This window comes from Engraulis encrasicolus, chromosome 2, assembly GCF_034702125.1.
Source record: "Engraulis encrasicolus isolate BLACKSEA-1 chromosome 2, IST_EnEncr_1.0, whole genome shotgun sequence".
In the NCBI taxonomy this organism is placed as follows: Eukaryota; Metazoa; Chordata; class Actinopteri; order Clupeiformes; family Engraulidae; genus Engraulis; species Engraulis encrasicolus.
Window position 1 is genome coordinate 45,737,070 of NC_085858.1, and position 23,827 is coordinate 45,760,896.

Genomic DNA, 23,827 nt, shown 5'->3' on the forward strand with positions numbered 1-23,827 from the left:
TCATTGGGGGTGTCGTGCCGAAAAGCGAGTCCCTGCTAGAACACGAGTGCCCTCATTGAAACCAATGACATTTTTGGAGAGAAAATTACACTCATTTTTGCAGAATTAACTACATAATTAATGAACTAAACATATGCTTATGAAACATTACTCGTCTTCCACTTAATATGAGCTATTTGAATGAAACCGTAACATTTGTTATGATAATTCTTCGATTATTTTATGGAAATAATACTGAAATTCTAACCAGCTCTTTGTGGTACTACCAGAAGGAATGCAGATGCTTTATTGGTAGGCTTTCCATCTTAAATTGTGTCGGATTTGTCTGCAAAAATGGGTGAAAAATATCTGAAAAATTGGTCATTGGTTTCCATTGGTTTCAATGAGGGCACTCGAGTTCTGGCAGGGACTCGCTTTTCGGCACGACAGGGGCATTAGTCCATTTAATTTTTTTCATCGTTAAGGGGGGCGTTGGCGGGCTTATTATGAGGTCAAGGGGGCATTGGGAGGCTTAGGATGAGGTCCAGGGGGCGTTTGTGCAAAAGAGGTTGAGAAACACTGGTACCAGCCTAGTCTACCTCAACACCGCTGCACTGGGTGGGCGTGTTCAGATGTCAACCAATCACAGCCGCATAGAGCACTGGTGACCTCGAGGTTCTCCCAGAAGCCCGTCGCTGCCTCAGACTCGCAAGGCATTTCATATTGTAAAAAAGAAAAAAGCAGCTTAGTCAGCATTTTAGACATTCCGTATGATGTATTACAAATTCTGGGACTCGCATAGCAAGGGGGGAAAAAAGCGGAGGGAGGAGGGAAACCACAATCAGGGACATGTAAATGCCAAACCTTAGGTGGCACCTCTGTGGAGAGGCTGAGAGAGAGAGAGAGAGAACGTTTAGAACCGTCCGTGACCGCCCGTGCACTCTTCTTTTTATTCCACTAAAGGCTTTTCCCCCTTTTACTCCCTTTTAAATTCAATCTCCATCGTGAAATAAAGATATGCATATGGAGCCAGCACAACTTAATCAGCAGGCGAGGCCCCTTGAAGATCAAGAAGAGAGGAAAAAAATTATCCTCCCAGAGCTTTTTTACCGCAGCGGCAGCACTAGGCAGCCCCACACGCCACACGCACTCCCCTCAGAGACATTATATTTTACAGTGATTCGTAGCAAAAGCCCTCCCTAAAATGATCACCATCACAAGAGGGAAACATGGTGGCTTTTCTGTGACCCACTTATCATCAAACCCAGACACCCCCAACTGCAGGGCTGCCACACTTAGATTAAAGCCACCTAGAGAGCCATCAATACTCCTCTCTAGATGAGGGGAAGGCAGCCCAGTACAGTACAGTGTGTGTGAGTGTGCGAGCGTGTGTGCGAGAGAGCGATGCGGTGAGTGAGAGAGCAGCGCTCCATAACTTGTAACGACCATGTGAAGGCAAGGCAGTACAGTAGTGTGTGCGAGCGAGCGAGCGTGCATTCATGCGTGCGCGCGACGGAGCGATGCGGTGAGAGCAGAGCTCCATAACTTGTAACGACCATGTGAAGGCAAGTGTGTGTGCGAGCGGGCGATGCGGTGAGAGAGCAGTGCTCCATAACTTGTAACGGCCATGTGAAGGCAAGGCAGTAGTGTGTGTGCGAGCGAGCGTGCATGCGTGCGTGCGATGTGGTGTGTATGTGCGAGCGTGCGAGGGAGCGTGTGATGCGGTGTGTGAGAGCAGCGCTCCATAACTTGTAACGACCGTGTGAAGGCAAGGCGGTACAGTACAGTGTGTGTGCGAGCGTGCGAGCGAGCAGGCGATGCGGTGTGTGAGTAAGTGAGCAATGCGGTGAGTGAGTGAGTGAGCAGTGCTCCATAACTGGTAACGACCGTGAGAAGGCAAGGCAGTACAGTGTGTGTGTGTGTGAGCGAGCGTGCGTGCATGTGTGCGAGCGAGCGTGTGATGCGGTGAGAGAGCAGTGCTCCATAACTTGTAACGGCCATGTGAAGGCAAGGCAGTACAGTGTGTGTGTGTGTGTGTGTGAGCGAGCGTGCGTGCATGTGTGCGAGCGAGCGTGTGTGTGATGCGGTGAGAGAGCAGTGCTCCATAACTTGTAACGGCCATGTGAAGGCAAGGCAGTACAGTGTGTGTGCGAGCGAGCGTGCGTGCGATGCGGTGAGAGAGCAGTGCTCCATAACTTGTAACGACCATGTGAAGGCAAGTGTGTGTGCGAGCGGGCGATGCGGTGTGTGTGAGCGAACGAGCAATGCAGTGAGTGAGTGAGCAGTGCTCCATAACTTGTAACGGCCATGTGAAGGCAAGGCAGTACAGTGTGTGTGCGAGCGAGCGTGCATGCCTGCGATGTGGTGTGTATGTGCGAGCTTGCGAGCGAGCGTGTGAGCGAGAGAGCGATGCGGTGAGAGCAGCGCTCCATAACTTGTAACGGCCGTGTGAAGGCAAGGCGGTACAGTACAGTGTGTGTGCGCGCGAGCGAGCGCGTGTGCGAGCGCGTGTGCGAGCGATGAGGTGAGCGAGCACTGAGCAGTGCTCCATAACTTGTAACGACCGTGTTTGATGCATCATGCCACAGCTTCTAATTATGATCGCGCATCAGCATCGTAATCAGTGGCCGGCCGAGCAATAGGAACATTATATAAATGAGCCTATTTCTATAAGTCCTCTCTACTCCACCACAGCAGGAGAGAGAGAGAGCCATTACATTATGGGCTAATGTGTCCATCTTAAAGAGCAATGAAGCACACCGGCGGAGGAGGGTGGGGGGATGCAGTGTTCTGACCTGTAAAACGGTACACATTGTGTGTGTGTGTGTGTGTGTGTGTGTGTGTGTGTGTGTGTGTGTGTAAGAGGGATATAGAGAGAAAGCAAGGAGGAGGATAGGAAGGAGAGGAAGAAGGAGAGGGAAAAGAGCAAGCTGCTTACAGTTGTCCAAATGTTGTGAAGGTGAGGCTGCCTCTGAGGGGGAAGCAAACCAAACGCTTGCATGGCACGGCACGGCACGCCAACACAGAAGCGTCTGTGTGTGTGACTGCATGTGTGAGGCTGTGAGCGATGGCAGGGGGTGGAATGGGGGGGGGGCTAAAAAGGCTTAGATTCAGATCCCGGTGTCATGGTATCTTAGCAACCGTCTCTGTCTCCCTGGCGACAAGGAGTAACATCACTTCCTCTCTGTGTGTGAGAATGTGAGTCTGCTCACTGAGTCAGATGTGTGGCTGGGATTTATTTTCGAGGACTAACGAGGTAGCATGCCAAACATATGTTTAAAATCATGCCGATTGCTTTGCCCTGCTGTTTACAATAGGACTGTTTGTTTGTTTGTGTCCTATTTCAGTATCATTAGTAAGCTGGTGAGGCACACCAGCAAAACACCTCCCTGCTAGCTTTGAGTTCATTGTTTTGAGTTGTGCGGTCAGTGTTGTGCTTTTGGACTAATTCAGTGCTCACCACAACGCATATGGGGATGGGAGCTTGTTAGTGAAGCACGCTCCCTATATAGCTGTCTAAAGACCGAGGGTTATTATAACGATGCCGATAAGCTTACATCCAATTTGCCTTTTTACGAGTGCGGACGCATATTGTGAGCAGCATGGTGTTGGTTGGTTGTGCCGTGCGCATGCGGCCCCCATTCCCGTTCCCGTTCCTGCGTCTGATGGTGCCAAGGAAAGCGTGGCGCGGCCAAGCGCTACCATCTGCTAGGACTACTTGGCACCAGGGGGCACGCTATGGGTTCCACCGCGACATGTTGGAAGTAGTTAAAATTAACACCCTGACACCATTTGGCAGAACGGAGGCATTAAAGCAGCCCATTGGTCCCTTCTATTTCAGTCTGTCACCCGTCCATTCATCGGCCATGGTATCCGGTCGAAGGAAAAAAACAACACCTTCGACGGTAACAAAGCTCATACAGTGACAAGATATGTTCAATTATGTCTCTGTCTGCATCGCACCACCAGCACTTCATCCTCTCTTGCTTTATCTCCCCATATATCGCTGTTCTGTCTTTCATTGCTCAGTTGCTCAATATGTGTGAAAATGAAAAGGGACCAGATCAAATGTGTTTCTGAGAGTGTGGAAAATGGTACTCTGGAAAGGAAAGAAAAGATGGAAATTATGTCTGTGCCACACTGACTGAGACAAGTGTCAAGTATCCAACTGATTTCAATTTATTATGCCTACAGTTCACAACTTAAGATTACCTTAAAAATAAAACATAGAGACAGGCTAATGGGAAGGGTAATGAGAAGTGTGTCTGTACTGATTAAAAAAAAGGAGGTCATTTCTGAAGAGGACTAATTCACACTCGATGATGTCTCTCAGTCTTCGGCAGTTCCCTAGACGGGGTTGTCTAGTCACAAGCTCATCATTTCACTGAAATCAGACAGTGCATTTGGCTGCATGAAGTCAAAGTGTCCAGGTCCTATATGTATTTCATTCAGTTCTGTGCATGTACTGTATTGTAATAAATGTTCTGTGCATGCAGGGTGAATTAAGGTAAATTGGGCCACATTTTTCTGCATATGAGTGAATGGAAAAAGTGGCCCAATTTACCTGATTTCACCTTACTGTATGTAATAAATGTTCTGTTTAACTGATCAAAGAGAAGAAGATGGCGAAAAAAAAGGCGTCATAATAATTTCCTTGTTTGGTTTTGTTTACAGTAAAAAAAGAAGGGTAGAGAAACTATCGTCACAAAAAAAGGTCCCTGATGGTGGGCACTGTACAGTATTAGTCCATCATGTTTAGCATGCCGCGGCCGCTCCGCTGGCATGCAGCTTCAGATCTTCAGATGAGGTCCATGAGGATCTCGTCCTCCATGGAGCTGGAGACTGGAGGGATGCCGGGACCCTGGTTGACCGGCCCACGGGGCCCTGCAGTCATCAACATTTGACCTGGGGGTGGGTGGGGAAAAAAACAACAAGAGACATCAAAGAAAGGTTAAAAAGTAAGCAGATACCCTTACTTCATTGCTTATCTGTGTTGAGGAAATGGTTTAATAGAATAATTAAAAGCAACATAATTAACGCATGGTTTATTTTGGTGATAAAATAAATGGCTAGTTGACCTTCCATTTGGCTAGTGAGAAAAAATATCTACTAGCCAAAGCCCTGCACTTCAGTATTTAGGTTGTGACTATCTCCAAAATGTGAAGGCCCAAACAGGCAGTAGGCTCCTTGTTGAAGGTAGTAGTCTTAATGAGACTGATCTTGGTGAAAAAAGTTTTAAAAAATCCTTTATTTTAATGGATAACGAGTAACAGATACACTTCTATGGGTTGTCTGGAATATATTTTTCAGAGCGGTCAATCCCAGGTTCAGAAAGTAAAAACCCTGTCACAAATTTGATCCAACCAGCTCTGAATCAGTTGATAGCAGAGTAGAGTAGAGTAGAGGAACTATATTGATCCCTGGGGGGAAATTAAGGGTTCAAGTAGATTACATAAATACACACACGTAATGCCCACATCGATATTTCAAGACACATGTATTACAGCTAATGGTCGGGGAGGGAGAGAAAAAAAAAAGGCAGATGTGCAAAAACATATTCTGTGAGTTGGGGTAGACAAGATTAACATGACCAGAAATTAGTGTTGACAGATAAATCTATGATCTAGTACTGTGGTGTAGGACTTAGACATAAACAGTTTTCAAAGTAGAGCATAGACCCTGGTAAGGTGCATGAGTGCATCGTAATGACTGAGAAGTCTGCACACTTTGAATCCTTTTTGCTGTATTTTTTTTTTTTTATGGCAGGATAACGTTTCGACCTCAACAGTCTTCTTCAGATTCTCCTGGAGAATCTGAATCTGAAGAAGACTGTTGAGGTCGAAACGTTATCCTGCCATGGAAAAATAAAATACAACAAAAAGAATTCTAAGTGTGCAGACTTCTCACTCTGAAAACTACAGTTGGCCTTCATCCTGCACCTTTCCCTTGGATGTGGACAAAACTCTCCTTCAACTGCATCGTAATGAGAAGTCAAAATACAGTAGGTAGACATCAGTAAAGTCACTTGTGTCAGGGTTTTTAATCTCTGCACTCAGCATTGACACCTCAGAGTTTGTATCATGGATACAACAACACTTTAAATCACTTACACATATCTCTAAACATTCTAGGACACACACACAGTTTGTCATTTTAAATTGCTTTGGTGATGGATAAATTCAGTCAACACTTGACTTGGAGAGGGGTGGAGAGGAAGAGAAGGGAGGCGAAAAAGCTAGAAACTGGGCCGCTATGTGTCTGTGAGGTTTATGGGCCAGTGAGGTCAGACGATTGTGTGATGGGCATAACTCCTTAGGTTTTCCTAATATTTGAAGTAACGTCTGCAAATTCCCAAACATTCTAGGAGGCATCTTATCCAATCTGTTGAGTTTGAGCTATTACATTGTTTTGGTGATGGAAAAACTCCAGGAAAAAGGGGAAAAAAAAGAGTACGGATTAGTTTTCATATTCAGCTCTTATGCACTTCATCACCTTCTAAGAGACTCACAAAGTTAAACACTGTCAATATTTCAGTGTGAATCACTGGCATCACGTTGCTTTGCACTGTGAAACTTAAACCGAGCGCACTGGGAGGCCTTTCCACTGTGTGCTTTACACAACACTCCACAGGAATTCTGGCCCCAATCCCCCTGGCATGGAACCTGTGCAACCGAATCAGGCTACTTGTGGTCCTGTGTTGTACAAAATCTTGCCTTTTCAGTTGAGGCCACACGCTTTCACATCATACTAGGAATAGTGGCTTGGGGGCTGTATCTGTACCACTATGTAAAAAATATTATCTGTTATCACTGTCTCTACTGCTAATCTGCAAACTTGAGTCTGTCCTCTTTCTATGCCAGTTTTGTATCAGTGGCTTGTTGGTCCTCGGGGACCAGTGTTGCTGGCTGTGATGATATAGAACTCTACAGTATATTCTGTGTCTTATCTCATTATCTTCATAACAAGGTTGGCTGCTGTAATGGGGTGCCTTCTGCGCATGTGCGTCAACGCACGCACGCACGCACACTTGCGCACGCACACGCGCACACACACACAAAATGCAGATAGAGGTGCTAAAACACACACACACCCGCACACATACACGCAAGCACGCACGCACACACACACACACACACACACACACAAATAGCAGATAGACGTGCTCAAACACACACACACACACACACGCACGCACACACACACACAAATAGCAGATAGACGTGCTCAAAGACACACACACACACACACACACACACACACACACACACACACACACACACACACACACACACACACACACACACACACACACACACACACACACAGACACACACACACAGACAGATAGATACATAGAAACAAACACAGATGCACAAACACGCGTGCACGCACAAATACACACCAACACACACACGCACGCACACACAATTCCCAGTCAGTCTCGGCGCTACACTGCTCTGCAAATTGTCTGTGTGGTCTTGCGCTGTTTGTATTTGTGTGATATTTCACGCACAGATGAACATGGTACCTCCAAATTGCTCCCACTGAGACTCCAGACCTTTGAGGATCCATCATTCCTTTTCATCCTTCTTGGAGGGGGTTTATTTTAGGGGTTTGAGGGAAGATTTCGTTTTTTGCCCGAGGTGTACAGAATAACACGTCTTGAATAACAGCCATTGATTGATTTCCAGACTTATTTCTAAACGGCATACAGTAAACTTGGTTGGCGCATCAAACGTCCAAACGTGATGAATGAAACGTGTAATAAAACCATCTTTGAATGGCAGTCTGAACAAAGCAAACACTAATTGCTGTGCCAGAAACCCAATAACATCACAACGTAAATTATAGCAGCACAAGTCTGAAAGAACAGTAGTGCCAGTCTAGATAAGCTTAAAGCCTCTCTCGTATCACGCAAATATTGTTTATTCCTTACGACTCAATTGGAGAGGCATAAAAACGTCAAAATATATGTGTACATCAGTGTGTCAGTCAGCGAGGGCCTTTTCTGATACGCTCCTACTGTATTTCAGCCGTCAGACTCCCTCCCCGTAGAATAGACAAATGCCGTTAGCAGCCCTAATCTCTGTTGGCAGATCAGGCCGTCGTCCAGATCAGAACACTTCATCTGGTGTTGGCACGGTCTAAACTGGAGTGGACCGGGAGTCGGACGTCGGGGCGGGCTGAACTGATGGGAGCTAAACTGGCTAAACCTGGATCTGATTCAGGGGGGGAGGGGTGTTTTTGGCACCCCGGGGGCTTTTCCATTACCACTGTGCTCACCAGGGCTTGACACTGGCACGCGTTAAACCGTCCAAATGCTAGTAAAACTAGGCTATGGCTAGTTTGGCTATGGCTAGACAATTTTAGTCTCACTAGCCACTTTGACAGGTAACTTATTCTTTGGTGAGACAAATCACAGTAGCTGCATCAATTGCTGCAATTGTTGCAAGAATATTCGACAGAAAAAACAACTGTCAACAAAACTTTGGCTAGCAGAAAGACTATTTTTATATTGCCATTTTGTCTGTGTGCAGAGTGTGTCTGAAAGCATGTCAGTAAGTGTATGTAGTACATACACATTAGTGTGAATATGTGTGTGCTTCCAAAATACTTGGATCTTCAATTAGCTTGTCTCTTGGATCAAAATAAAACCTAGTGTGTGTGTGTGTGTGTGTGTGTGTGTGTGTGTGTGTGTGTGTGAGTGTGAGTGTGAGTGTGAGTGTGAGTGTGAGTGTGAGTGTGAGTGTGAGTGTGAGAGAGAGAGAGAGAGAGAGAGAGAGAGAGAGAGAGACAGAGACAGATGATAACTGGTAGCACTCACCAGCCAACCGAAATGTTGACAAAGGATGCCTTGTTGGTGGATTAAATAATTAGAGGAGGATGATCAATTATTGACTGGCTGGTGTATCGTATCGTTAATCTGTCTGTGACTGACTGTAATTTTAACCCCTGGTGTGCATGTATATTTACCCCTGGCGCGTACGCATATACGTGTCATTTCAGATCATTTCCACTCCTGTTGTGTATGTAGATGTGTGTTCATTCGGATCATTTCCACCCCTGGAGTGCATGTATTCATGTCATTTCAGATAACGTCCAACCCTGTTGTGTATTTACATGGTTATATGTGTGTGATGTGTGTCAAAAGTAAAAAGTCAGAGTTCTTTGATTAATCTGTGTAATAATAAATATATAAATAATACATAAATATAATAATCAATGCATGCACGCGTTGGTGTGAGGTAGGGCTGCACAATTAATCGGAAATAATCGAAAATCGTGATAAAATCTTGAAATCGAAGTCGTGATTTAAATCGTGATTTAATCGTGGCAATAGTGACCAACCTTTGAGAGCGTCCTTAAAGCCAGAACATACTGACAGGCTGGTGTTTCTGGCCAGAAATCTGTCCACCTAAGTTTCATGCTATTGCCATTACATAATTATTACACTTCATCTTATTTTGCTCATCTCGTATATAATTCATTCTTGGTTATATTTCATCTTGTTATAATTTTCCAAAAAAATCTGCAAAAAATCAATAATCGGGATTAATAATCGTGATTACGATTTTGACCAAAATAATCGTGATAATGATTTTTTCCATTATCGTGCAGCCCTACTGTGAGGTGTAATAAATACCTCACATGCGTGCAGTTTCAGATAATTTCCACTCCTGGTGTGTACATAATATACATGCCTATATGCATTTGTGTATTGTGTGTGTGCATAAATGTGTGTGTGTGTATAAGTGTATGTACGCATGCACGTGTGTGTATGAGTGAATTTGCGCATGCATGTGTGTCTGCATGTGTGTGTATGTACTGCATGTTGCAATATAAGGTCATGGGAGTGTGTAAGCGCGCGTGTGCCATATGCCATAATGCCATAATGCAATATAGTATTTACCTGAGAGAGGCTGCCTCCACTGGGGCTGCATGGGAGCGCCCCCTCCTGGCGTGGGGTGGACCATCTGCTGTCCCAGACCCTGCAGCCCAGGCAACATGCCCTGCATATGACCCACACCAGGCTGCTGCAGAGGGGAACACAGAGGAGAGAGAGGAGGAGGAGAGGAGAGGGGGAGGAGAGGGGGAGAGAGAGAGAGACAGAGAGAGAGAGAGGGGGGGGGTGGGCAAGCAGGAAAACATACAAGACAGGAAAGGAAAGATGAAGGAGGGGGCAGCGAGGGAAAAAGAGAGAAAAACATACAGGATGAGAGAGGAAGACAGAGGGGAAAAGGATGGTGGGAGGGGAGACAGGGAGAGAAAGAGGGGGCAGCAAGAGAGAGGGAGAGAGAGAGAGAGAGAGAGAGAGAGAGAGAGAGAGAGAGAGAAACGCATAGATGGTGGAGGAGTGAGATAGAGGAAAAATGAAGTAGAAAGAGGGAAAGAGAGGGCATAGTGAGAGAAGATGGAGTGAGAAGATGGAGAGAGAAGATGGAGAGAGAAGCCATGAAAGGCAAAAAGAGAAAGAAGAAAAGCAGAAAGAGACAAAGAATAAATGAAAGTGATGAAAAGGGGGAATAAAAGAGAGGGAGAGAGGGGTGGTGTGGGGGTGGAGGAGAAGAGAGAGAGAGAGAGAGAGAGAGTGAGAGAGAGAAAGAGAGAGAGAGAGAGAAAGAGAGAGAGAGAGAGAGAGAGAGAGAGAGAGAGAGAGCGCAAGATGGTTTAAATATAGACCGTGAGAAGAGAATAACACACAGACAGAGACAGAGGGAGTAAAAAATGGTGAAAGTGTGATTTCAGATCCTTAAATGTGTCAATTTCTCCCCGGCCCGCTCCCTTGACGCCGACACAGCACATGACAGAGGAACAGAAATATGAGCTGGCTCGCACTTCTCCCCACATTTATCCCCCTCTCCTCTCCGCGCTCATGGTCTCCAAGCACACCAAACTCGAGATAAAAATACTCCCCTAAATCTCTCTCTCCCTCTCTCTCTCTCCTTCTGCATCTTTGCATCTGTCTCTCCCTCTCGTTTGTTCGCTCTCTCCTTCACTCTCTCTCCCTCTTTCTGCATCTCTCTATCTGTCTCTCTCCCTCTTTCAGTGTCTCTCCCTTTCGTTTGTTCGCCATCTCTCCCTCTTTCATCTCTCGGAGTGTGTATGTGTGCTGCTTTTCTCCCCAAATCTATACATGGGTTTCCCCGTTAACAAACACTTCCTGTCTGCGTGCGAAGCCACGGGTCCATCAGCAGCCTCTAAATGTTTGGAAACTGCTGTCACTCAAAAAATGTGCTCACGTGGTTGGCTGCTGAGCATCTTGCCCCTCCTCACAGCATGAATGTTTAAATGGCCACGTTCATATGACGTTTTTAATTTTGAATGAATAATTCAGAGTTAAATAGTTCAGTCCAGTTTACATTAAACTTTTATTTCATTCAGAATTGTGAAGTGTTTGCGTGACGTTTTCAAAGCGGAATTAAGATTTGTTCAGAATAAAATTTGAGTTATTTCTGAATGAAATATCTTGTGTAAACGAGGCCAATGGAAAACTATTAATAATAACTACTAATAATCTATTATGACCGGCAGAGTCACCTCAAAACATCTCCTTGTTGCAATAACAAAGTCACGCTGGTCAGTGTGTGTGTTGGTGCTTACCGGCTGCAATACCAAAGTCACGCTGGTCAGTGTGTGTGTTGGTGCTTACCGGCTGCAATACCAAAGCCAGTGGTCAGTGTGTGTGTTGGTGCTTACCGGCTGCAATACCAAAGCCAATGCTAGTCAGTGTGTGTGTTGGTGCTTACCGGCTGCAATACCAAAGCCATGCTGGTCAGTGTGTGTGTTGGTGCTTACCGGCTGCAATACCAAAGCCATGCTGGTCAGTGTGTGTGTTGGTGCTTACCGGCTGCAATACCAAAGCCATGCTGGTCAGTGTGTGTGTTGGTGCTTACCGGCTGCTGCTGGCTGAGCAGGAGGCTTCGGAGCTGCGGGTTGGCTCCCGGGTTGGGTAGGCGGAGCATGGCGGCCGACTGGGCCTGCCCCTGAGCCACCTGATTCGGTGGCGCGCCGCTGACCGGAGGCTGCTGATTGGCTGTGGCGGCCGCTCGCATGGTCAGCTATTGGAGGAGGCGGAGGGGAGAGGCGGGGTTAGTGGAGAAAGTGAAACTGAAGAGAGAGAGAGAGAGAGGCAGGGCACTGGACTGCAACACGGGCGACCTGGGTCTCATTCCCGACCCAGGTCATTTCCCAATCCTCCCCAACTCTCTCTCTCACTCATTTCCTATCCCACTCTTAATAAAGTTGAAAACCCCTCCAACAATATTAATAGTATTAAAAAGAGGGGCATGCAAGAAACATACGGATCCAAGCACAAAAAGCATAGTTTACTGGTCATACACCGGTACACAAAGTCATTTTTTGTGCAGCACGTACTGAATAGGCTGAAATAATGGAAGGATGGAATGATAATGCAGAACAATGCAGTGAAATATGATTCATTTCAAATGCATTTTCAAATGCCGACGTCGATAGGCATTTGTGGAGTGGGGGAGGCAAGCAAGTACAGAGGGGCAGAGTTGAAGGCAGCCTTGGTAGGGGGGTCTGGGTAACACTTTAGAATAACTACCCAAATAAGCTTTATAAACACTTTGTAGGAGCCATTTTATTCTCACCTATAGGTAGGTTTTAGCGTAGTTTTAGATTTAGCCACTTGGGGGAGCACTTCACTGTTATGGTAGCTCACTTAGTCACAGGTAGAAATACAGGTGCCCATGATTAGGGGCTAATGACGGCTTGGACTGGGGAACACACGGTTCTTACCGTTGCCGTGTGCCAGCCGAATGTGATATATCTATTTTAATACAGCACAGCACAACAGCACAGAGGTGATCTAGTTTTTATATTAAATTAAAGTTTTTGCAATAAACGGGGAACAACCCCAAAGGGATTTTTTGGCTGGACATTCCATGTTTGCTGCGCGTTGAGAACACCTGCAGTCCAGGCCGAGGCTTACAGGGTAGCCTCCACATAGTAAGAACCATCCCCAATTTCAATGGAGTGGAACTATTGAGAACAAAGGATTATCGACATAAAGGAAATACACACTGGAAACAGGACAAACAAAGGATATTGCACTGAAAACGCTGTGGACATCAAGAGGATTCCAGCTATTGGAAAAGTTTGGATTATCCGCGCCTCCAACAAACTTGCACAGATTGGATGTGAGTAACCGTAATTGGAAAACGGCTTGCTTACCTGTGTGGTGCCCTGGGCATTGATGGACTGCCGTGAGTGAAATTCCTGTATGCTGTGCTGCTGAAATCTTAATCTGTTTTGTTACTGTTCAATGTGGACTTTTTACAAGGAAAAAAGACAACAAACAAGGAAAAAACTTTGATTTAAGTGCTGTGCTGTGCTGTTTTAAATACCCATGTGTGTCACCTCCACAAAAGGGTCTTGAAGTTTAATTGGCTACACTGACTGTAGGCCTACTATTGATCAAGGCATTATTTTTGAAGTGTTGATTTTTATCCAGTGGTGCTTGTGCGCAACATGAGTGAAGAAAAAGAAAAGTCTGGTGAGGCTACGGCCGCTCTTGCATCAGAATGCACCAACGCGCCAAGTAATGCAACTGAGGATGAAACAGAAAAACGTGTGAAGAAATTAACACCAAAAGGTTTTTTAATGGTGTGTGACAACCTACAAAAGAATCGTAAGTCAAAGCTCACACTAGCTGGAAAAGCAAAACGAAGGATTAATGAGCTCTTGTCTGCAAAGGTGACAATTCATACAATCAGTGACGTAAATAAATATTTAAATGAATTTTCTGTGTTGTGTAAAGAGGTAATTGAAACCCAAAATACACTAATGGAGATGCCAATGCCAGAACCTGAGTTTCAAACACAGCAAAAATGGCTTGTGGAAAAAACAAAGGAAATCAGTAAATATGAAGATCATGTGCGCCTATGGCTGGCTGGTGCTGTTTCTGAAGATAAGTCCCAACTTCCTAATGTCCATGAATTGCCTGAAGTAAATCCTGACGACAGCATTTCTAATGTCTCAAGTAAAAGGTCCAGACATAAAGGCCAATCATCTGTATGTTCAAGGTCTTCCAGTATTGCTTCTTTTCGTTTAAAGGCTAAAGCTGATAGGGCTGCTTTGTTAAAATCTGCTGCTGCTTTAAGGAAGATGCATGACATGGATGCAGAGGAAGAAGCTCTTCAAATGCAGAGCGCAAGACTGAAAAGAAGGAAGGAACAGCTGGAAATGGAGACAAAATTGGAAGCTGCTACAGCTAAGTTGTCTGTCCTTGAAAATGAAGATGATGTTTATGGGGATGATGATGGTGGTGGTGGTGATGGTGACGATGATCCTGATGAAGATGATGATGATGGGAATGGGGAGGATGAAATGAATGCTTATCTTCATGCAGAATTGAAGCAGTCCAACCATTCTGTCCCTCACCCTAAATCTGTTTTGTTTAAGCAGGAGAGTGCAGTGCCACCTGTTGTGCAGCCTAAAGACAACCATCAGTCTCAAGGCCAGTCTTCTTTTGGGCTTAGTAACCCTTTTCCTCCAGTGTTACAGACACCATCAGGTACACCTGGAGCATCAGTGAACATCCATGGGCCACAGAACACTAACCCTGCTCCAGTGCAACATCGGCCACCATCTACACACAGGAATGCGCGCACTCTGACACAGGCAAGCCATGCTGTGTCCTCTGGTAGGCCTAAACCTCCACCTACTGTCTATGACATTATGCAACGCCAGAATGACATCACGGCCCAGCTAGTAAAAAATCAAGCTTTAGCCTCTCTCCCACCTAGAGTGATTGCTGAGTATGATGGAGACCCTTTGAAATATGCTGCATTTATTAGGGCATTCGAGCAAGCCATCGAAAAGAGGACTAATGACAAAGAAGAATGTCTTTATTACCTTGACCAATACACTAGAGGGCAGCCAAGAGAATTGGTTAGGAGCTGCTTTAACATGGCTCACGGGCAAGGCTACTATAGGGCTAAAAATCTTTTAAAGGAACATTTTGGTAATGAAATGAGAATTGCTGCGGCTTATATTGACAAGGCAATGCAATGGCCAGTGATGAAAACAGACGATGTTACTGCCCTACAATCTTTTTCCATCTTTCTAAGAGACTGCTGTAATGTGATGGAGGATTTACAGCACCTGGAGGAGATGAACGTCCCGTCTAATCTTCGACTGATGATGACAAAGTTGCCATACAAGATGAGGGAAAAGTGGAGGACAACTGCATGGGAACTCCAGGAGAGGCGTGGATCCAGGGCCAGGTTCTCCGACTTCGTGATCTTCATCGAACGCCAGGTGAAGATTCTGTCTGACCCTCTCTTTGGAGACTTGCAGGGTACATCACCACCACCCTTTAAGTCCAAGGCTGGGCCACCAGGAAGCAGACATGTCACTGTTGCTGCAGTCGATGCTGTCCGACCGCCAAATCCATCAGCACCCCAACATCAGCATGGAGAGCCATCTGCACAGAGGTACGACTGTGAAACATGCTTTGTTTGTAAAGGTCAGCACTCAATAGTGAACTGCTCTGCTCTTGAGAAAATGACACATAGAGAAAAACTCAATGCTTTGAAAGAAAATAGACTCTGCTTCCGCTGCCTCATGCCAGGTCACATAAGTACCTCCTGTGATGGTCCTCTGGCCTGCGATATATGCAAGAAGAGCCATCCAACAGTGCTGCATGTTGAACGTAAAGCTCCAAATGTTTCCATCACTAATGCACTTGTGTCGTTGCAGACGTGTGGCCATACTGGGGCCGGGGAAGATAAGCAGATCATGTCCATTGTTCCTGTACAGGTGAAGTCTGGGAGTCGCGTGATCAACACCTACGCTTTCCTTGACCCTGGGAGCTCAGCCTCTTTCTGTACTGAACATCTTATGAGAGAGCTGAATGCTTCAGGTGCCAAAACAGACTTTCTTCTTCGCACACTTGGACAGGAAAAAATAGTCACTTCCTTCTCAATCAATGGCCTCCAGATTTCTAGTATGACAGGAGATAAATTCATGGATTTGCCCGAAGTTTTCACACAGAAAACAATGCCTGTGGGAAGAAGCAACATTCTCACTGAAAAGAAGTTGAAGAAATGGCCATATCTGAAAGGCATCAACATTCCCAGTCTTGATGCAGGGGTGGAATTGCTCATAGGGACCAATGCCCCAAAGCTCATGGAACCATGGGAAATAATTAATAGTCAAGGTGAAGGACCTTGGGCATACAGGACCCTAGTGGGGTGGGTCGTGGGTGGTCTACTGAGAGGCAGTGAAGGTAAAGGCAGGTATGGTTCTCCTGCCCACACAGCCAATAGGATCTCAGTCTTTAAGCCACAGGAACTGGTAGTTGCAAAACGCAAGCCAAATGTCAAGAAGGTCCATCACCATGAAAATCATAACTGTTCTGACTTACCTTTTAGAACTGCAGATGTGACCCTTGCAGGCAATCCTGTCCGAGCAGAGAAGATTCCAGGAAAGGAACTGCAGCCTGACCTCCATCCACAGGAATCAGTCTTCCAGACAGGCATGAATGTTTTAAAGAATACTGCTGATAACCCATGTCTACCTATTGTTACCAGTGAATTCACAAAGGTTGTACAGGGCGGAGTAACTGACGCAAAGCTGAACCGGCCAGAGGGGACGTCCAGAGTGAAGGAGGAAGAAGAGGGTCCTACTACCATCATGGCTCAGCCTCTGATCTCTGCGAACCCTGAAGTGGAAAGAGAACCACAGCCGAATGCGTTCATTCCTCTCAACCCAATGCAGGCAACACAATTGTCTTTTAATTACCTTTCTGATTTTAAAGAATTAAAGATACGTTTTGAATTGAATGTCAGATTAAGAGACCTGGTTTTAAGTGTGTTACAGAAGAGAAAGTTCATTAACCCTCCTGAGCTGTGGAAAGAAAAATTAAAGGTTGGTGACCAAGAGGACCAGGCTGCGGCTGACCAGAAGGGACCAACACGAATGAGACCTGGAGGAAGTTTCCCATTGATGACGTCCCCGGAATGGATCCAGGCGCTACAGGAGGCTCGTGGCAGAAGGGACGGAGGGCAAGCATCTCAAGACGAGGGGACATGTGCATCCAGTCCAGTGAAGAGTAAGAACTGGCCATCCACTCAGTCATGCCTCTTCATAGAAGCTGAAGACCAAAGTCCCAAGACCTGAGATGACCAGACGACTACATGACCAGATGACGATGACCTGGCTGCATCAAGAAGATTTAGTATAAGAAATGTGTCACTTAAGATTAGCTCTGCACAAATGGCTCCTTAGTTTTAATTGGGTAATTATGGTTTAGTATTCACTCATAATTAGGGGCCGGGGTGTAGGAGCCATTTTATTCTCACCTATAGGTAGGTTTTAGCGTAGTTTTAGATTTAGCCACTTGGGGGAGCACTTCACTGTTATGGTAGCTCACTTAGTCACAGGTAGAAATACAGGTGCCCATGATTAGGGGCTAATGACGGCTTGGACTGGGGAACACACGGTTCTTACCGTTGCCGTGTGCCAGCCGAATGTGATATATCTATTTTAATACAGCACAGCACAACAGCACAGAGGTGATCTAGTTTTTATATTAAATTAAAGTTTTTGCAATAAACGGGGAACAACCCCAAAGGGATTTTTTGGCTGGACATTCCATGTTTGCTGCGCGTTGAGAACACCTGCAGTCCAGGCCGAGGCTTACAGGGTAGCCTCCACACACTTAGTTAAATTTTCAAATTTAGTAATAATCAACATTTAACAAAGCCTTTACAAATGTTTGTAAATGAGTAAGAACCAAACTACAACTGCACAGTGGAGTGGGAATCAACTTGTACTGTGCTGGTTTTATGTGGTTTCATGCCTTCAGGTCTTTGGAGGAGAAACTTTCAGGACTGATGCGACTGTGCTGTGTCTGCTGTGTTAACATAATATTTCTTGCCCATTTATAAACATTTGTAAGCATTTTGTTGATAATTAGTTCATTATTTATAAAGTGTTTATAACACTGTTTATACATAGCTATTCTAAAATGTTACCGGGGTCTGAGACGGAGACCAAGATGAGAGTGATTGCGAGGCTCTGCAAGTACACACTAGATGCAACCGTTTACACCCATTTACACCCTTATCTTCACCAAGCTGTCGCACCAACGCCCTTAGCCGGTATTGTTGTGTCTGTATTGGCCGCTTCGTCGGGATGAGCTACCACCAATATGCTTTTAACAGCCTGAACACAAACCCTACTACTAAACTCTCTTCATTTTCACTTTTCTGCCCAGGGGACTGCAGATAGAAATTAGCTTTTCGCTATAATCTGGTGCAGGTCATCTTTTTACTATGTAACTAATATACTTTGCACATGGTCCCTGATGAAATAAACCAATAAAACGTAATGCCCCTTAAGGCTACAGACACTATTGTATTGCATTGAAATGATTTGGTAGCTCTGCTCGACAGGGGGGGGCTCTTATTGATGCGACAATGGATCTCGGACCTGGCAACGCTCCCACAGATAGGTGTAGTTCTCCAAAAAGAGGCGATCAATGGAGCCCTCTTTTCAAGCGTCTCTGTGTACTACGGACCTCTGCCAGAGCCATAAAGAGAGAGAGAGTTGTTTGCTTCTATGGCTCGGGGCAAGAAGAAGAGACATAACTAATCAGACCACTGACTCCGATGATGGATACACACAGCCTTCACTTTTACTGTTGTGAATACTACTACAGCCAAGGTTCCAGAGGAGGCCAGATTGACTTGAAGGCGGCGAGATTCAATGTAGCGTCTCACTGCAGGCGGGATAATATGGGCGGCGCTCTGCCCAGGGCAGGTTACACTTTGTGACTGGATGATGAGCTGGGTGTTAACGCTCTACAAGTGGCTAACTTTGAAGTTGTCCTCCGAAAGACTGAATTCACCGTCCCAAATCAAACGGGTCGTCGCCTAAGTGTTGGTTATCCCCAAGTTCTCAGGGTGCTACTGGGATCATGTTCCAAATGCTTACCCAGCTAAGAGGAAGAAGTGTGTGTTCATTTATGTGTGTGTGTGTGCGTCAGGGCTTAACACTAACACACGCCAGGTAGCCAAATGCGGGTGAATATCGGCGTTGGCTAGTAGATACCGAAGGTTCACTAGCCATTCTGGCGGGTCCGTTACTATTCTGAATGATGAGGCACCGCATTTTGTAGTTTTTTTCCTCGGACCGTCTTTGCTACAAAATCAATACAATGCGATTTCGCGAGCCTACAATACCCATGAAGCACCTGTGTCACGTGTCACCTGTGTGTCACGCATGCCAAGAATCTGATAGAGCGACTAGTCTTGCGAAGAGGAGTGGCAACGAGCTACCGGCATATCAGCGTACGTTTGGAAATGTCACTGAAAACCTTGTTGTGAAAATAAAGTAGCGAAGTTCATCTCAACTGACGTGTTTTGCGATCTGTCATTAGTGATACTTAGTAGTAGTGGATATTAAAATGACCAAGGTGAGAGGAAAACACGTCAGCCTGTCTTGTGAAAGTCTCGAGACTAAAGCGCAGTGATAAGACAAGGACACATGCGGCATTAATAATGTTCGGTTTAAATTATTTTCTGATTTGCCTGTATGTCTTCATACCTTAATATTCCTCCATGTTTCTTGTGCTGTTGTTCCCGACTGTCAAACCGGGCTTAAACAACGAGCAGTAGCCTACTGTAGCCTTCCAGACTGCACTAAAGCACGTCCCTTGCCCGTTTCGCCTTGCGTCCGTTTATTTAAACAACTCAATATTAAACGAAATGAAAGGAAGTCGTAGCCCCTTCTGTAGGCCTAGTTACCGCATCTGTGTGCGCATCAATTTGGACGGCAACCTCCACAGATTGGCCTATATGATATGAAGAAAGTGCCTTTCAGATCAAAGGCGAAAATATTTTGCTCTCGTGTAGCTTACATTTGTGCCCTTCCACAACACTGTGCTTGGTGTTTCTGCATGGTCAATATAGCCTATGCCATTCCTCAGATCAGTAAATCTGTTCTTAGCATGCATGTATGGACCAGTTAGGCCTAACAATTATATTATATTATATTATATTATATTATATTATATTATATTATATTATATTATATTATATTATATTATATTATGTTAGCCTACATTACATTATTACAGCCTATTATATAATTATTTAAAGCTGCTATGATGGTTAAGAAAATTATGGCTAGTGAAAAGGCCCAATGGCTAGTGAGTCAGGAAAACCACTAGCCAAAATGGCTGGTAAGCGAAAAAGTTAGTGTCAAGCACTGGTGTGCGTATGTGTTCTTACTACAGTAAGTTAGCTCTAAGATGTTTAGGCACATTTATAGAAACACGCGATCTTTTCTTTCCATAGTCAATCAATTTGCGGTCTTCCACTCTTGTCAATGAGTCTACACACCACGTTGCTTTGTGTTGATGCAATGATGAAGCATGAGCCTGATCTCTGGCCTAGCCTAGCCTAGCCTAGCCTAGCGGACTGTTAGCATAGCCCATTGCCAGTGGGTTGCAATAGATACCCTGCAGCCCCAAAAAAGTGCCAACTCCAAAATGTCCTCACTGTATTTCCATATTGTGATTTGTGTATTTTACTAAAACGGAGCAGAAATGTAACTGGAGGCACATCAGTTTTCCAAACAGATAGATGCTGTTTTCTGATATACAGTGCCCTCCATAATTATTAGCACCCCTGGTTGAGATGTGTTAAAAGCCTTAAAATAAATTCAGTGTTTATTGCAGAAGAATACTGTCACACTGAAAATTGTAGGAAAATGTAGCCTTCAACTCAAATGAATTGTAAGAAAATAAAAAAATCCCTGACTAAAAAATAATTATTTTTCATTAAATCACCTGTTCCACAATTATTGGCACCCTTAACAATTCCCAGGAAATAAATATAATTGAAGCATTTCTGTCATTTCTACAGTAGTTCACAAAGTTTACCAGAGTATGTAGGAACATTTAATTAGTAATTCATCACTTCCTGTTTCCCTGGGGTATAAATATGACGTGACACCGAGGCCATTTCTCTTATCCACTCTTAAACATGGGAAAGACAAAGGAACACAGCATACAAGTGAGGCAGATGTGCGTCGACCTTCACAGGTCAGGCAGAGGCTACAAGAAGATTGCCACTCAACTGCAGCTGCCCATATCCACTGTGAGAGGAATAATTAAGAAGTTAAAAACAACTGGAACAGTGGTAAACAAGCCTGGACGAGGACCCAAGTTTATTTTGCCACCACGCACAGTGAGGAGGATGGTAAGAGAAATCAAAAGATCTCCAAAGCTCACTGTTACAGAATTACACCAAATGGTAGCATCCTGGGGTCACAAAGTCTCCACATCAACCATCAGGCGCTGTCTACACGCCAACAAGCTGTTTGGGAGGCATGCACGGAGAAAACCTTTCCTCACTCACAATCATAAACGCAAGCGTCTGGAGTTCGCCAAGCGGTATTGGGGCTTCAACTGGGACCGTGTGCTTTGGTCAGATGAGACCAAGATTGAGCTTTTTGGCAACAAACACTCTAAGTGGGTCTGGCGTACCACGAAAGATGCACATGCTGAAAAGCACCTCATACCCACTGTGAAGTATGGGGGTGGGTCAGTGATGCTGTGGGGCTGTTTCGCTTCCAAAGGCCCTGGGAACCTTGTTAGGGTGCATGGCATCATGAATGCTTTGAAATACCAGGACATTTAAAATCAAAATCTGTTGCCCTCTGCCCGAAAGCTGAAGCTGAAGAGGAGAGTACAGAGGAGAGGACCCAGGTCTCTGGATGATTTAGAGAGATTCTGCAAAGAGGAATGGCTGAAGATCCCTCTTTCTGTCTTTTTCCATCTTGTGAAACATTATAGGAGAAGATTAGGTGCTGTTTTGTTGGCAAAAGGGGGTTGTACAAAATATTAACACCAGGGGTGCTAATAATTGTGACACACATTATTTGATGTCAAATAATTATTTCTTTATGTGGGATTTTTTCCCCACTGAATAAATGCACTTGTATTGAAGGTTGGATTTTTCTCTTTTTTTCCATTAAGGTCCCATATTATTTAGAAAAAAAATAAAATATTTGGAAGCTAAAAAACACATCTCAACCAGGGGTGCCAATAATTATGGAGGGCACTGTACATTCTTTTGATGGCAAAGCACTGTCTTCTACCTATTGTCTTTGTAGTGCATACAGTTGAGCTGCGCCTCCCCTCCAAACGTCAAAGAGGAGACAACAAAGGAAGCCATCCAAAAAAGGTGGCATGTCCCTTTAAGCACACCCAACTTGTTGTTTGTGTGCGTGCGTGCGAACGTGCGAGAGAGAGAGAGACTGTGTGTGTGTGCGCCACTGTGTGCACGTGCATGTGCGTGCGTGTGTGTGTGTGTGTGTGTGCGCGCGTGTGTGTTTGTGTGACAGTGTGTGTGTGTGTGTGTGTGTGTGTGTGACAGTGTGAGTGTGTGTGTGTGTGTGTGTGTGTATCTGCTGCTTGCATAAACATGTCCTAGAGAGGTCAGTGGTCAGTTAACCTGAGGCAGTATGGAAATCAGAGAGTGGGAGACAGAGTACACCCGCCATGCCAACCCAGCGCTTATTGCAGACACTAACGCCATCTGCATAAACACATCTAAACACACACACGCACACACTTATGTGTGTTTATACACTGTGTGTGTGTGTGTGTGTGTGTGTGTGTGTGTGTGTGTGTGTGTGTGTGTGTGTGTGTGTGTGTGTGTGTGTCTGTCTGTATGCGTGCCTGCCCTGCGTGGTGTCATCATCAGGTATTGCTCCAAGCTTCAATATGCTGACTAATCTCCAACTCATGCTCTCCTCTGTCACCGCAGCCGGATGTGCCTACGTATTAAAAACTTCACTTGCGCACAGAAACTACACAGAAACACCCCCTGGATAATCATCAAATACAGCCTTAATTATTAGTTTCCATTCGTTTCAATGGAAGACCTCGGAAATTATTATGAAGACCTCGGAAATTATTATGAACAACTCTGAGTAACCGCCAACTAAGTATGTGTCAGTGTCTCAGCTGCAAAGGAGCACAACAACAACAACAACAACAGGAGCGGAAGCAGTGGCATGTGTGTGCGTGAAGAGGACAATGAATTCCACGGCAATAAAAAATTGGTCACTCACTAACTGGTGTAAGATGCACATAAATTCCTAAGTCATAAACAGTGTTATATATGCTAATTAAACTTTAACTGTATGAATAAATAAAAACATTAATGTTTGGGAGCCATGCGTTTGAGCCTCTTTATGATTGTGTTCTCGTCGATATGCCAATAGTTTATATGCCGAGTACACTCAGGGAACATGTTTAATATGTGATGTAATATGTGTGTGTCTTTGTTGCAGCAAGTGTGTATGTGTGCGGGCTTGTATGCGTGTCCTAGTCGATGTGACGATATACTTTATTATTCGTATTTTACTGCTACGGTAAGTACACACAGACAGGACGAATGTTAAATAGGGGACAGTGTACGTGTTTGTTTGTATAGGTGTGTGTGTGTGTGTGTGTGTGTGTGTGTGTGTGTGTGTGTGTGTGTGTGTGTGTGTGTGTGTGTGTGTGTGTGTGTGTGTGTGTGTGTGTGTGTGTGTGTGTGTGTGTGTGCACACGTGTTGGCTTGTGTGAATGTGTGTCTTTGCTTGTTTATATATCAGTCCCTCCAGGTATTTGAGATGTTGTGATTTGCAACTTTTCTGCAACTTCAATTAATTATATGCAGGCGTGCTTGCTTTTACATATGCATCAGAGTGTGTGTGTGTGTGTGTGTGTGTGTGTGTGTGTGTGTGTGTGTGTGTGTGTGGGGATATGTGTGTGATATGTGTGTGGATATGTGTGTGTGTGTGTGTGTGTGTGTGTGTG

The 23,827-nt window shown here is 45.0% G+C and overlaps 1 protein-coding gene across 3 annotated transcripts in view; it reads right to left on the reverse strand.

The window, feature by feature from the left end:
- Nucleotides 1-4,135: 4,135 nt before the first annotated feature.
- Nucleotides 4,136-23,827, reverse strand: part of med25 (mediator complex subunit 25) — a 61,756-nt gene continuing 42,064 nt past the window's right edge. For all 3 annotated transcript variants that reach the window (XM_063189418.1, XM_063189425.1, XM_063189433.1), the window contains 3 exons: nt 11,874-12,038; nt 9,890-10,013; nt 4,136-4,884 (listed from right to left, as the gene is read on the reverse strand). In XM_063189418.1, the coding sequence (XP_063045488.1) occupies nt 4,778-4,884; nt 9,890-10,013; nt 11,874-12,038 (396 nt within the window). In that variant the 3' untranslated portion in view covers nt 4,136-4,777. The remainder of the gene's footprint in view (nt 4,885-9,889; nt 10,014-11,873; nt 12,039-23,827) is intronic.